The 13,614-nt window shown below is 41.7% G+C and overlaps 1 protein-coding gene across 1 annotated transcript in view; it reads right to left on the reverse strand.

Moving 5' to 3' along the window:
• Positions 1-2,704: 2,704 nt before the first annotated feature.
• ATP7B (ATPase copper transporting beta) overlaps positions 2,705-13,614 on the reverse strand; it is an 80,586-nt gene continuing 69,676 nt past the window's right edge. The window contains exons 17-21 of the mRNA XM_044666052.1: positions 13,039-13,181; positions 9,211-9,414; positions 8,967-9,084; positions 4,622-4,724; positions 2,705-3,645 (exon numbers count right to left, since the gene is read on the reverse strand). Coding sequence (XP_044521987.1) covers positions 3,372-3,645; positions 4,622-4,724; positions 8,967-9,084; positions 9,211-9,414; positions 13,039-13,181 — 842 coding nt within the window. The 3' untranslated portion in view covers positions 2,705-3,371. The remainder of the gene's footprint in view (positions 3,646-4,621; positions 4,725-8,966; positions 9,085-9,210; positions 9,415-13,038; positions 13,182-13,614) is intronic.

Consider the following 13,614-nt stretch of genomic DNA (forward strand, 5'->3'; position numbering starts at 1 on the left):
GGGGCTAAACAGCAGGATCAAGGATCCCCCACGACCCCTTTCCCCTTCGTGAGTCCGGGAGGGCTGTCCACAAAAGAATACTGCATTTCTACCGACTTCTGTTTACATTTTAGCTCCTGGATGATTTTCCAGCTCAAAATACATCTCCGTCTATTCATTCTTTTTAAAAAAGAGGGAAGTAAATGCTGGTATTTCAGCATTATTTAACATGCTTACTTTCTGTCCTGTAATTTTAAACTTGGTCATTGTCTTTGTACAAAGGAAAGGGCAGACGTGCACACATCTCCCTTTGGAAGCTGCCCAAACGAGGGTGTTTGTCCAAGGGGAGGTTGCAAACAAAGAATGGATTCTGATGTTCTGACTGGCCCCGCAAGATTCTTGTTGAGGGCAGAAAGTACATGGAATTTAGGCGGTTGGTGGGGGGGGGGGCCGGGGATGAAAACATGCCTCACTGCTCTTGGCATGTGTACCCTCAAGTCAACAGGTATAATTCTGCCAAGTTTTGGGCAAGTCAGATTTCTCTAAATTGAACAGGATTTTAAATGTGATGATTCTTTTGTGATATAAATTATCAGTCACCCCTCTATTCCCCAGCATTCAGATTTTGGTTTACATTGGTTTTTTGTTGTTTTTTTCTGTTAATCAAGATCCCTAGAGTGAACCTGCGATATAATCTGTGGTACCTGATTTTTCTAGTATCACTTCCATTTTCAGCTACTATTCTTCTGAATACAGAATTCATAAACACAGAAGGTTAGAACTGCAAGTAGATCCCTAAGTTTTCTCAGCCACTGAAACAATTAATACCAGGGCTATTTTTAATTTAAAATCTCATAGGCTGATGGGGGGAAAGTTGGTTAGGGAAACACTGATGCTCTAGTTCATTTCTTCATAGCATCTCATGTTGGCATCTTCTAAATGATCCTGATTATAAATATTTGGGTAGCAAGTCTCTCCCATAGAGAAAAGAGTCTTTAAGATATAAGGACCCTGAACTTCTGACTAATCTAATCAATTGTGTTGTGTTACTATCTTCCTTGGTGATCTCAACTCCCATGGATCCAATTATCCTCTCTATGCAGATAATTCTAAGATTTATTTGTCAAGCCCTAACCTGAACCTCCAGCCTTGCATCTGTAATTGCTGATTGGAAAACCCATACTGGATATCCCATAGACATATTAAAATCAGCATGTCAACAACTGAATTCATTGTCTTTCCCCTTAGACCCTCCTCCTCTCTTCCAAAATTTCCCATTACAATTGAGTTAGTCATCAAACATTTATTAAGCACCTACCATGTGTCAAGCAGTACTAAGCCCCAGAGACACAAAGGCCACCTGCCTAGGCAGTAGGTTTGCAAAGTAGGTGTTACTCTCAACTCTTGACTCTCAAATCAGCCTCTCACCTCCTTCTATTGTCTCCAATCTGTTACTAAATCTTGTTGATTCTGTCATATCTCTTTTTTCCTTTTGGTGCCCCAAGCATATTACTGGCCAGTGTTTGGAAACATACTGTCCTGGATTCACCAGATAATACCAAAAGTAGTGCAGCCTCCTACTCCCAAAGAGAGAATAACTAAAATAGTTTTGGAAATGGATAAAAGGTAACAACTTTATTTTAAGGTTGCATGAGAAGTATTTCAAAAATAGTAAACATTCTATCAGCTCAAAAATAAATCCTTCAACTATTGCACACTTATGAGGTCTTTTTTTCCTTCACAATTACATAAATATTTTCATGTGCATATAAAAATGCCATTTGAGGTTTTTAAAGCTTTTTAAAAAATCAACAAAATTATCTTCTTCATTATGAATCTAGAAAAATGAATTTTTTTTAAACTGGGGAGAGCCAACAGGAAAATAAAGAAAAGGATAGAAGAGAGGGGTAAGAAAAATAGAATTCTAGATTTCAGAGGGGAAAAACCCCAGGAAAATAAAATAGCTCATACCATGGAGAAATTAACCTTTCTCCAAGCAGATGAAACTCTTTTTAAACTCCATTCAATATCGGCACTACTAACATTTATTTATATAGCATATGTACCCCCAGAAGCTAAGGTGTAACATTTTTTAAATTTAAATTTTTTTTGGTGACAAATATTGATCATTGCTTGAAAGAGCACAATTTCTATCAGCCCCGGCCCTTTTGTCTTCATAAATCCTTCAACTCCATCCTCCAAAGGGTCCCACCACATAACTACTTTCAACCAGTGGAGTTTTTCTACCAGCCCACTACCATATGGTCCCTTCAATTATCAGCTGTAGTGAATTAACTTAGACAATAAAACAAGATCCATCTGCCTCCTTGATGTAGATGCCATTTGCAAGTAGCTGTTGAATATTAAAAAATGCATTTTTCAATTTGAGAAGGTCCAGTTGACTCCCTAAAACTCCCCCCAAATACTTCTATTTTTTCAGGGCTCATGGAGGTCTACAGAAGGCCATGAATCAGCTAAGAAGGCTTTGATTTACTAAGGTTTACTAAGGTTTCCTAAATAATCCCACTGTGTGAGTGACTGTGTAGATGTGTACACGTGCACCACCTCAGCCAGGAAGTGCACAAGTCAAGTCAAGGCAGAGTGCAGAGACATCAGAAAAAAGACAGGACAGGCCAGGGGTGGGCCACAAAGGTCCAGAGAATCATGGCTGCAAAATAAAGGAATGTAGGTGTAGGGACTGGTGGGGGGGGGGGGAGGACACACTGGAATGGGGAGAGGGGTAATGGGAAGAGGAAGAGGAGAGATAAAAATTGAAAAAGAAGTTGAGTGCTCTTAGAGAATGGCACTTTGAGGTAAACCATGGTCTCAACAAAATGATAAATATAAAGACTGGCATTCATGAAAAATATGATATGTAAAGTTTTTTATAAGTACTCTACTGAAAAACTTAGTTTGCTTTTTATTCCTAGTGTGATTCCCCACATTTCCCTATTACTATTTGTCCCAAATGATAAAAAAGGTTCCTTGAGGAATATCGGCTTTCTTCCCTTGTTCCTAGGGGATTTTTTTTTTCCTTTTCCAAAAGCAAAAAATTGATAAAATGGTGGAAGCTGAAGCTTTTCTTCCTTGTATATTCCAAAACAGTGTTGAAGACGGGTGTCATGGTGTAGAACTCTTTTTCCCAGGACTAAAACCATTTCTGGAAAAAGCTATAGGTTTCCCTGGTCAAGAATAAGTGTCTCAGAATTTCTTCCAATGCCAGAGAAGCCTTCAGATCGTGCCGGGAAGGGAAAAGAGATGATGCAGTTGTGTAGCCAAGCTGGAGCAAAAGAATTTCTCTGCACCTCATTCTGTGTTTGGGGAGCGCCCTGATCCTCTGGGAAACGTGGCGCCCTGCTCGTGCTGTGAATGTTCTGTGGGGCTGCTGCCTTTCAGATGGACTGTTCTTCATCCCGCTCATTGAGGAGCAGCGACCATCTGTCCCCTCTCTCCTCCACCAGCGGACTGTGCCCGGACAGCTTGTCCGATGTCAGGGAGGACATTGACACTTGGCTGATGTAGCTGACCTGATCCCATGCGGTGGCCTTACTGGGATCCCTTCGCCGATCATCCATGCCAATATGAACACTGACCTGGGATGGAGTAATGGGTTTCATGCGGCCATGGGCTTGGGTTTCGTATTTCTCCATATCCGGTTTCTTATAACTATGAAGAGAGGGATAAGGAAAGTGAAATGTAACCTTATGGAATTTTTTAGAATTTTTTTAGCTCTTGTTGACTAATGAAAATACCTATTTAAAGACTAAACAAAAGTGAAAAAGACAGTACCAAGGGTTGCCTTGCTTATGTTTTTGTTTTGATTTTTTTTTACTTTTAAAGGTTCTATCTCTAACTTTTGTTTTTACCTCAGTCATGTCTACTTAGACCACTAGTCCCACTTCATGAGATTCCCCAAGTCACCAAGGAAAGGAATTTAAACAAAAACAGTGGTCTCAGTGATCACATCTGATTTGTATACAACATACCTCACCCACCTCTCCAAAAACAGGAGCTACATTTCCCTCCTTCTCCTCCAGGATCCCATTCCCTTTAAAGGAAAAAGTGCCCCTTGCCAAGGGATAGGACTTTTTCTCCTACTTTAAAAATTTCCAAAGCAGGGGGCAGCTGGGTAGCTCAGTGGATTGAGAGTTAGGCCTAGAGACGGGAAGTCCTAGGTTCAAATCTGACCTCAGACACTTCCCAGCTGTGTGACCCTGGGCAAGTCACTTGACCCCCCATTGCCCACCCTTACCACTCTTCCACCTATGAGCCAATACACGGAAGTTAAGGGTTTAAAAAATTTCTTTTTAAATTTCCAAAGCAGAAGGCTTCTTTAAAAAATAAAAATTGAAAGAGCTTCCATGAGAGCAAAGATGGCACTATTTGAATACAACGCAGGGCAACTACCCTCATCACTTAGCAAACATTAATCATCACTAGTGACAGAGCAGCTGGTTATGACTAACACAGGGTACCTTTGGCTCCACTGGAAACCTTAAATCTGGGCTTCGGATGAATGAACTGGGGATGCCCTATTGTGGCAGCCCTGGACCATAAAGAAGAAAGGCTCTGTGCTGAGAAGGCGATCTGGCTTTTTCAAACAGGGAGGCCTTCCTATCCTGGGCCTCTCTGTGACACTTACAATTTAAGCTGCAGAGAAGAGAGCACCACGGACACAGATGAGGCCGCCATGGCAGCAGATCCCATCCAGGGCTGCAGCACAATGCCAATGGGCATGAAAACACCTAGCCAGTGAGAAGAAATAGACACAAGATAAAATAAAAATACAACTCTCAGAACTCATATGTAAAGCCCTACACAATATGGCTCCTATGTGCTTTTCCACTTTTGTTTCCCATTTATCTCCTTTTTTAAGCAAAAATTGAGCACCTATCAAGTGCCTACTAAGTGCTAGACATCAGAATACAAAAACAAAGCTTATGCTACAAAGTTCTAAGTTCTGGTTAAACTGGCCAGAAAGCCCTATCCAAGTTATCAATCAATAAACATCTATTAAGCACCTACTATGTGTCAGGCACTAAGCTGACTATTAGGGAATACCAAAAAAATAAAAATAAAAAAGAGGAAAAGGCAGTCCCTGCCCTTCAGGAGATTACAATCTAATAGCAAACATAACATGAAATCGAGCTATTTGTAGTAAATATAGGAAATAATTCATAGAGGGAAGACACTGGAATTAAGAGGGGTTGTCGAAGGATTCCCTCAGAAGGTGGGGTATCGTCTGGGATTTAAAGGAAGCCAGGGAAGTCAGTAGTCAGGGCAGAGGGGGCAGAGTGTTGCAGGCATGGGGGACAGACAGACAAAATGTCCAGGGCTGGAAGAAGCAGTATCTTTTTCTTGGAATAGCCAGAAGCCAGTGTCACCAGATTGAAGAATATGTTTTGGGGAAGAAGGTATGAGAGGCCTGGAAAAGTAAGAGAGGGCTAGAGTGTGACAATCTTTACTTTCCTGCTCTGTACCTTGGTGGTCCCTTGGGTCTCCTTTCCTCTGGCTCAGATAATCCCACACTTCCTTCATAGAACTGCCTGAAGCCTTTCATGATCCCCCACACAGTTACTAGTGCTCCCTCCACTGTGAAGTTACTCTGCAAATATTCTAGATTGGGTTAGCTCCTTGAGGGTAGGTACCATTTTGTTTTAAACTATATTCCTACTGCCTTGCACATAGAAAGTGTTTAATAAGTATTTGTTGAATTTAATTATTCAGTCCTAAAGGAAGTAAAAGAAGAGTATGCCCTACACCAGCTCATAAAAATATTAGGATTCTGTTGTTTGTTCTAACTTTGGTTGTCCTAACTCAGGCAGAAAGTCCATTCTTTCTTAGTACCAGGGTTCTTCTAGTGATGCCATCAGGCTATGATTATCATGGAACACCAGGATAGTAAGTGGGTGATCTAGAAGGCAAGGGAGAAATGTACAGTTGCAGGGAGCAGGCTGTAGCAAGAAATGGCATAAAAGACATTATTCAGCAGACGTGTGATTGGCAAAGGAGGGATGCTGCTCCTGCCTTCTGAATGAAGAACAGACCCAGGCTCCTGGGTGTTCTACTGGCCACGGCAGAATGTTAAAGGATCCTGAGGAAGTCCTGCAGACTGTCAGAGGGATCTGGTGGGGAGGATTTATAGAAGGTAATAAATAGTGATAGCCAAGGAACCAGGGGGCTGGGAGACTTGTGGTCTGCACCCTCTGACAGAGTACCCCCATCAATGTAATCACTGAAGTTTCACAAATTAAAGACAAAAACCACCAACAAGATCCTAAACCCAAGAGGCTATCCATGGGAGATGGGAATCTAATGTTTGACATATTTGATTCTCTCTCTTGGTCTTTCTCTCTTGGTCTCTGTCTTTGTCTCTGTCTGCTGTTTGCCTCTCTCTGACTCTGTTTCTGTCTCTCTCTGCCTCTTTCTGTCTCTCTTATTCTAACTCTTCTCTGTCTCTGTCTCTCTATCTGCCCCTCTCTTACTCCCCTCTTTAGCATTGTCCAAATCATCTTCAGCACTTCTCCACTGAGTGCTCACTTGACACAGAGCACTTTAGAATGAGACTATTCAACAATTATGTTTTCAAAACTAAAGAGTATGAAATCATGGGATCATAAAAGAGCCTTAATGCTTCTTAATGATCCCATCTGCTTTGTTCTTCCTGAAACTGGACAACATATGGCATTGTAAGTTTTAAGTTTTATAGATGTATATAATCTATTGAGGCATTTGGGAAGGGGTCTGGGGGAAAAGGGAAGTGAAACCTTGTAACAGAGCACAGTACAGGAGAAAGCACTCTCTGGAGTCAAGAGGGATTGGGCTCAAATCTTGCCCATGATCTCACCCTCCTCCTCCCCCACAAGAATCTTTGGGAAAGTCACAACCTCCCTGGACCTGTTTCCTCATCCATAAAATAAGGGCATCAGAATAAAATAAGTTGCATCAGAAGACCTCTGAGGCCCTTAGTAGCTCCACATCTATGATCTTAAGTAGCAGACACAAGAGAAACATTTCTTTTTTTTTTTTTTTAATGTAGACTACTGGCACAAAATGATTGATTAGAATAATCCTTTGCATTTGCTGGTCACTCCTGAGTCCTACTTTGGAGCTCTATCACCTTGAGTATTCTCACCAATACACAATATTGATTCTAAAAAGGGAGGTAAGGGTTTTAAAAAAAATTCTCATAGGTTATGCCTCAGGTGAAAAATTCTGGCAGGCTTCCAAAACTCATCCAGCCAGGAATTGTAAGTCTTTTTAGAATGTAAGCTCCCTGGGGGCAGGCTTATCTCCTTATATACTTGTATCCACTGTCTCCAGCACATAGTGGGCATTTAAGAAATGCCTTTCAATTGCCTGTTCAGAACTGTTCTAGCTGCCAATAGAGAGGCTCTTGCCAGAAGCTTAGTCTGCAGGCAACAGTTTTGAAATTTGTTCAAGGAGACACTCAAGAAGACCCTGAGGGGCTGAGGATAAGCTATAAGTAGAGGGAATTCATGCCATTAAATACCAGATCACTGTCCCGTTTAAAGATCAGTTTTCACTCAAAACATTTTAACAGAAATGAGGGGCTTGGTTCCCCCCACCTCCCAAATTGTACAGAAGAGGAAACCAAGACAGGCAAAATGAGCTGGTTGCACAAGCTCCTGGTTCTTTATCAGACAGAAACACTGGAAGTAAAAGCAATTAATTCTGAGAGGAGGGGGTGGTTCTGCTGCCTCACTGAATGAAGAAAGGTTGCTGGCAAGAGCACTAATCCCTGTTACATGAGCCACCTATAATTACAAAGAGAGAGAAAGAGAGACTAAAGAAGGAAAAGTCATTTTCAGTGACTTCAACTCCCTTCTCAGTTTGTAGCGTGAGCATTTCTCTACCTTAGAAATTCCAGTCATATTCCTCACTTTGCCTATCTGTAAAAGGGAGATGATAATAACATCCACCTCCCAGAGTGGGAACATAAGACTGTGAACCTAAAATGGGATAGCTTGTAGACTGCTTTGAAAACCTTAAAGCACTGTCTATATAAATGCTATCTATATAAGTAGTAGCTCTCTAACCCTGAAAGTTTCAGATGGAGGGAATAAGGCAGGAAGGAAATGCTGCTCAGTCAAGAAGGCTGAACTAGACATTATAGACATAAAATACAGGGCTTCGTCTTAATAAGTTCTAATAGGAGAGCTGGATCCTCAGGGACTGAGATATATGTGGGAGAGGTAGAGAGAGTTCTCACAACAGGGAGAAAAGTGAGCAAGTGAGGACAAATACACATTCTGATACTCTGCGAGATCTGTGATTTTATCAGTCCAGCAGGTCCTCCCTTCAGGGACACAGATTGCAACCCCTCCATGTAGTAACAAATGTGGCAGAAAGAAAGCTGGACTTGGAATGTGGGTTTAGGTCCTGGTTCTGACTCTTATTAGCTGTCTGGAATTGGGCAATATTCATTTAATCCTTCTTCCCTTGCTTCCTCATCTGCAAAAAAATTAATGGGGCTAATATTTATACTACTTTAAACTGAGTCAAGTGCTTTGTAAACCTTAAAGTTCTATAAAAATGTTAGCTATTTTTATTACCTGACATGCTAGGAGCCTTTCTCATGAGACTATAAAGATAGTTCAGCTCCCCCCCTTTTACACCTCCTATCCTAGGAAAGAGAGTGATCCCTCCACCTTACATAGGCAGGGGAAATTAAATTGTCCTATCATCAAAATGTTGTCTGATTTTGTTGGTATCTCAAAGTTTTCCGTCCCAGGAAACTCCAATCTCTATCTTGGATCCAAGGAAACAGTTTCTTATTTGTTTTCCAAAAATATAGTGAAGTTCATGATATAACTTATCATCCCTCTCCACTGGGGGTTGCCCTCCAACAGAGTATGGCTCATCTCTAACTCATAACAAGATTAAACCAGAATAATTCTACTCCTTCTCTGGAGAACAGGCAGGAGCCAACGTTATGAATGGCTTTGGTGCAAATCACTACCTACCTGCTGCAATGGGTATCCCAACTAAGTTATAAATTAAGGCCAAGATCAGATTTATTCGTATTCTCCGGACAGTCCTCTTGGAAAGATGAATGCTAGCAACCACATCTAGCAAATCATTCTGAAACACAGAAGCATATTGTGACTAAGGAAGCCAACCTCATTGATTATGGCCTCTTCCCACTCCACTCCCTTCCCCAAGTTAGAAAAAAAACAAAAGAAGGCAGGAGGAGAGATCCAAGCTCACCCTAATGAGGACAACATCAGCAGCTTCAATTGCTACATCTGTGCCTGTCCCAATGGCAATGCCAACATCAGCCCTTGCCAAAGCTGGAGAGTCATTCACGCCATCTCCTACCATGGCCACTTTCTTCCCTTGGTTCTGAAGCTCCTGGACCTTCGCCACCTTGTGAGAGGGGAGAACCTCTGCAAACACTTTGTTGATGCCCACCTGTAAGGAAAGAAAGCCACAGTGTGGTATCCTAAGGATTACAAGCCCTCTGAAGCTCAAGGCTTCCATTCCTTTTGAACCAAGAACTTTGGGAAAGATAACAGAACACTGTCATGCTGCCTTTACCACCTATCTCCCGGATGTAGGAGGACTAAGAGAGCAGACTGGCTAGCAAGGCAATATGGTAGAGTGGAAAGAGAGCTGAACTTTTCTGAGACTTAGTTTTCTCATCTTTAAAATAGGAATGATCATAACTGTACCAGCTACCACACAGGGCTGATGCAAAAAAAAAAAAATCAAAAAACCTATAAATCTCAAGGCACTATATCAGTATCCATTGTAATTATCATGTTTATCAAAGGAGGAACTGGAAACATATAAATAGCAGAAGAGCAGACTCATTTGGGATGACTACTGGCAAAGTATGCCCTTAGGCAGCCTAAAGGAGATCACAGAATCATAGAGTGTTAGAGCGGAAAGACCTTAGAGAGCTCCCATGGAATGCAAGCTCTTTGCAGGTGGGGACTGTTTCATTTCTGTCACTGTGATCCCAGGGGTTAGCACAGTGCCTGGAACAGAGTAAGTGCTTAATAAATGTTTGTTGACTGAGATCATTTACTGCAGTGGTTCCAATTTGCAGGTGGTAGTTATTAAAAGAGGGTCCATGAATTCATAAACATATCAAGTAGTGTCACTTTGTCATTATGTATATATGCTCAGTAATTTGTACCAAGATACTTTGTGTTGTTCAGTTGTTTCAGTCATATTCAACTTTTCATGACCTCATTTGGGTTTTTCTTACCAAAAATAGTGGAATGGTTTGCCATTTCCTTGTCCGGCTCATTTTTCAGATGAGGAACTGAGGCAAACAGGGTGAAGTGATTTTGAAGCCAAATTTGAACTCAAGTCTTCCTGCCTCCAGGCATGGTACTCTAATACATTGAGCCACCTGGCTGCCAACATTTTTACTACCACGTTTTACTAATTGAATTTGTTTGACATAAAAAGTTCTCTTTGTGGAAGGTTGGGAACCAGTAATTAACTCCAATCTGTTCCTTTAAGGGAGGAGAAAATAATTGGCATGGCCAAGGCCACGCAGAGTCAGTGGCAGAGATGGAGAACGACATTCAGGTCTTTCTTTCCCATTCCAGTGCATGCTCACAGCTGCTCATTCCAGCTGAGCTTCTCAGGGCACTTCAGCATCAGAGGGTGAGAAAGTGCCATCACCGCCACCTCTGGGGACATGGCAAGGCCAGTTCTGCTCTCCTGGATCTGTGCTCTGGAGCCCAAGCCTTAATGGAGCGTAACCAGAGCATCGCTGTCAGCCAGGCCCACGCCACAAACCCCGCCACATACACACTCCCACATCCTGAGTTTCAGCCAGCTTTTGGAAAACACGCCGCATACAAATAAATGTAAATCATGGATAACATTGCACGAGGGCTTCTGTAGTTACTGATACTTTCTCCAGCAGCTGTCGCTAAAGATGAGGCAGTTTTTAAAAGCACAAGATCGTGTACAGTTCTGGGTAGAGTCATTCCCAGAAAACACCGCCAAGCTTGTCCCTAGGAAGCTCCAATCTTTGTCTTCATCCTCCCTTTCTGGGCATGAAAAGCTACCCAAAACTTCTGGACCTGGCTCTTGTCCTATGTTCTGAATTTTCTTCCTTCTTTTTAATCATCAAAACCTGCTTACACTTATGTGATACAGGTAATATGTACCATGGTGATGTAATTCTGGAAGATGGCGACAGCATGGGAAACTCACACGCTCTAGCGCCATCAGTTTCCTCCTCTGTAAGAGGCAGAGGTCCTTAGTCTGGGGTCCTGATCCATGGACAGATTTCAGAAGGGCTACAAACTTGGATGAGAAGTCATTACATCTTTATTTTCACTCATCTCCAACTGAAATTGAGCATTTCTTTCCATTCAGTTTCAGGTCTGCTTACCAGCCTGCCAGAGTCCATGGCACACAAAGGCTAAGGATCCCTAAACAAGGCATCCTCTAAGGTCTCTTCTGGCTCTAAAATTCTGTGTCAGTCCTGAAAGGATCACACTAAGGTACGTGACTATAAGGTTTATTGGGCTGTCTTGTCAAGGGATCTTTGCTTTTTAACCAAATGCTTTAGCTCAAAGGAATGAAGCACTACTGGTAGATTTGGGGATAGTTGGGGAAGACTTCTCAGTTCCCCTCAAATCATATTAAATAGGAATTTAATAAAAGTAATAACAGCTGACATTTATATAGTTCTTTCAGATTTTTCAAAGTATTTAACATATTATTTCATTTGATCTTTGCAACAACTCTGGTAGATGCTATCATGATCCCCATTTTTAGGATGAGAAAACTGAGGTCTAGTCCTGAAAATATAGGATTATACAGTTAAAATGTTTGAGGTAGGAGTTAAATTCAGGTCTTCCTGACCCCTACTCTAGCACTACTCTATGTTACCTCTCTCTACTAACCTATAAGGCTCATTCCAAGTATGGGAAATGCATATAGCTGACGTTTAAAAGCATATAAGTCCAACTTTAAGCAAAGAAAGAAACCATCAGTGGTAGACTCACTGCTGGTGGCATTTCTGGGAAGCTTTCTACCCTAGATTCTGTTTTGGAATTCTATGTTGGTATTATACCATGTGACCAGAGTGCATTCCTAAAAGGGCAATCACAATACTTTCCACTACCATTATGGGAATTAATCCACATTCATGAGCTATCACTTGTTCAGTTATTGCAAATGAAGGCAACTTTGTGATTATAATTTGATAAGCTTTTCCCGAAGAAGTAGCTTGGCAGCACCCCATGAGTTTCAGAGACCAAAATTCCTTGGAGGAAGAAATATTATTAAAAACAGTCTCACAGCATTACTGTTAATCTAGTTAATTATCTTGATACACACTCAAAATTAGCTCAGAAATATTCCGTGTAACTTCTTCTTTCCCAGGCAAGGCATAATCAGTTGCAAAGAACTAACTAATTTCTAAAAGTACAAGGTTTAAGGATGGCAGGATTTAGAGCTGGAAACAATCTTAATGATCATCTGCATTTTAGACCCAGGATCATCGACCTAGAGCTAGAACAGACCATTTAGTTTAACACTTTCCTTTCAGAGGTGAGGTAACTGGATCCTAGGGGGATTAAGTGATTTTTCCGGGGTCTCACTGATAAGAAGTATCAACAGTAAAATTTGATCCCATGCCCTGACTCCCAAGGCAGTGCCCGTTCTCCTGGACCCAGTGCCTCCTCTCCTGTACATGTTGTCTCTTCTATTAGACTAGTTGGTTACATCAGTGATGGGGGCTAATACAGAACATGCAAAGTCATGAGAGACATAGAAAGAGTCCTGGCCTTAGACAGTGGACCTGAAGGAAAGTGCCAGCCCCGACCTTTCCTAGCTATGTCAGCAGTAAAAATGAAGATAACAATCCTTGCAATCCTCGCCACAGGAGGACTTGAGTTTCCTCACAAGGGGCTTGGCCTGCATGATCTCTGAGGTCCCCTTGGACTCTGAATCCTTGGATATTGCGACACCGGCGGCCAGAGAGAGCTGGCCACAGAAATCATTAATGAAGCCAAGGGCAACACATGGCAACCAATAACCCGAACACAGCCATGAGCAGACCTGTGTGGCGATGGCTTTTGCAGTTTTCCTGTTGTCCCCAGTTATAAGAACCACATCCACACCCATGCTTTTGAGAGTATGCACGGCCAGTGCTGCTTCCTGCTTGACAGAATCTGCTATGGCCACCATCCCACAGAGCACACCTGGGAAGAAAACAGCCTTCATTAAATAACTGCAGAAAGTGAAGCCAAACAAAATCAGAAGAGACAAAAATGGGCCTGTTGTCCCATTCCCTCCCGTCACTTCCTAAAGAATATGCAGGTGTCTATAAAGTTTTTGAGTCATTTTAAGCTTCTTATTAAGAATTCTTAAAATAGTTTTTAAAAGCTTTAAGTCTTTGAGGGTATCTTGTATTTCCTCGGAATAGATTTTATGTGATATTTTTGTAAATGAAAATAGTGGCAGGCATGAGTGTTCCTCTGATTCAGGTTTGGCCAACAATATTGCCCACAACAAATAGCCACACAATGATAGTAGCTTCACTTCTCTATCCAAAGAAAATTATCTTCCATCACAGAAAAGCAATAAGTTTTCAATCAGTAAATTGTTAGTCATTAATTAAGTGCCTGCTATGTG

Source organism: Gracilinanus agilis, chromosome 3, assembly GCF_016433145.1.
Source record: "Gracilinanus agilis isolate LMUSP501 chromosome 3, AgileGrace, whole genome shotgun sequence".
NCBI classification, from domain to species: domain Eukaryota; kingdom Metazoa; phylum Chordata; class Mammalia; order Didelphimorphia; family Didelphidae; genus Gracilinanus; species Gracilinanus agilis.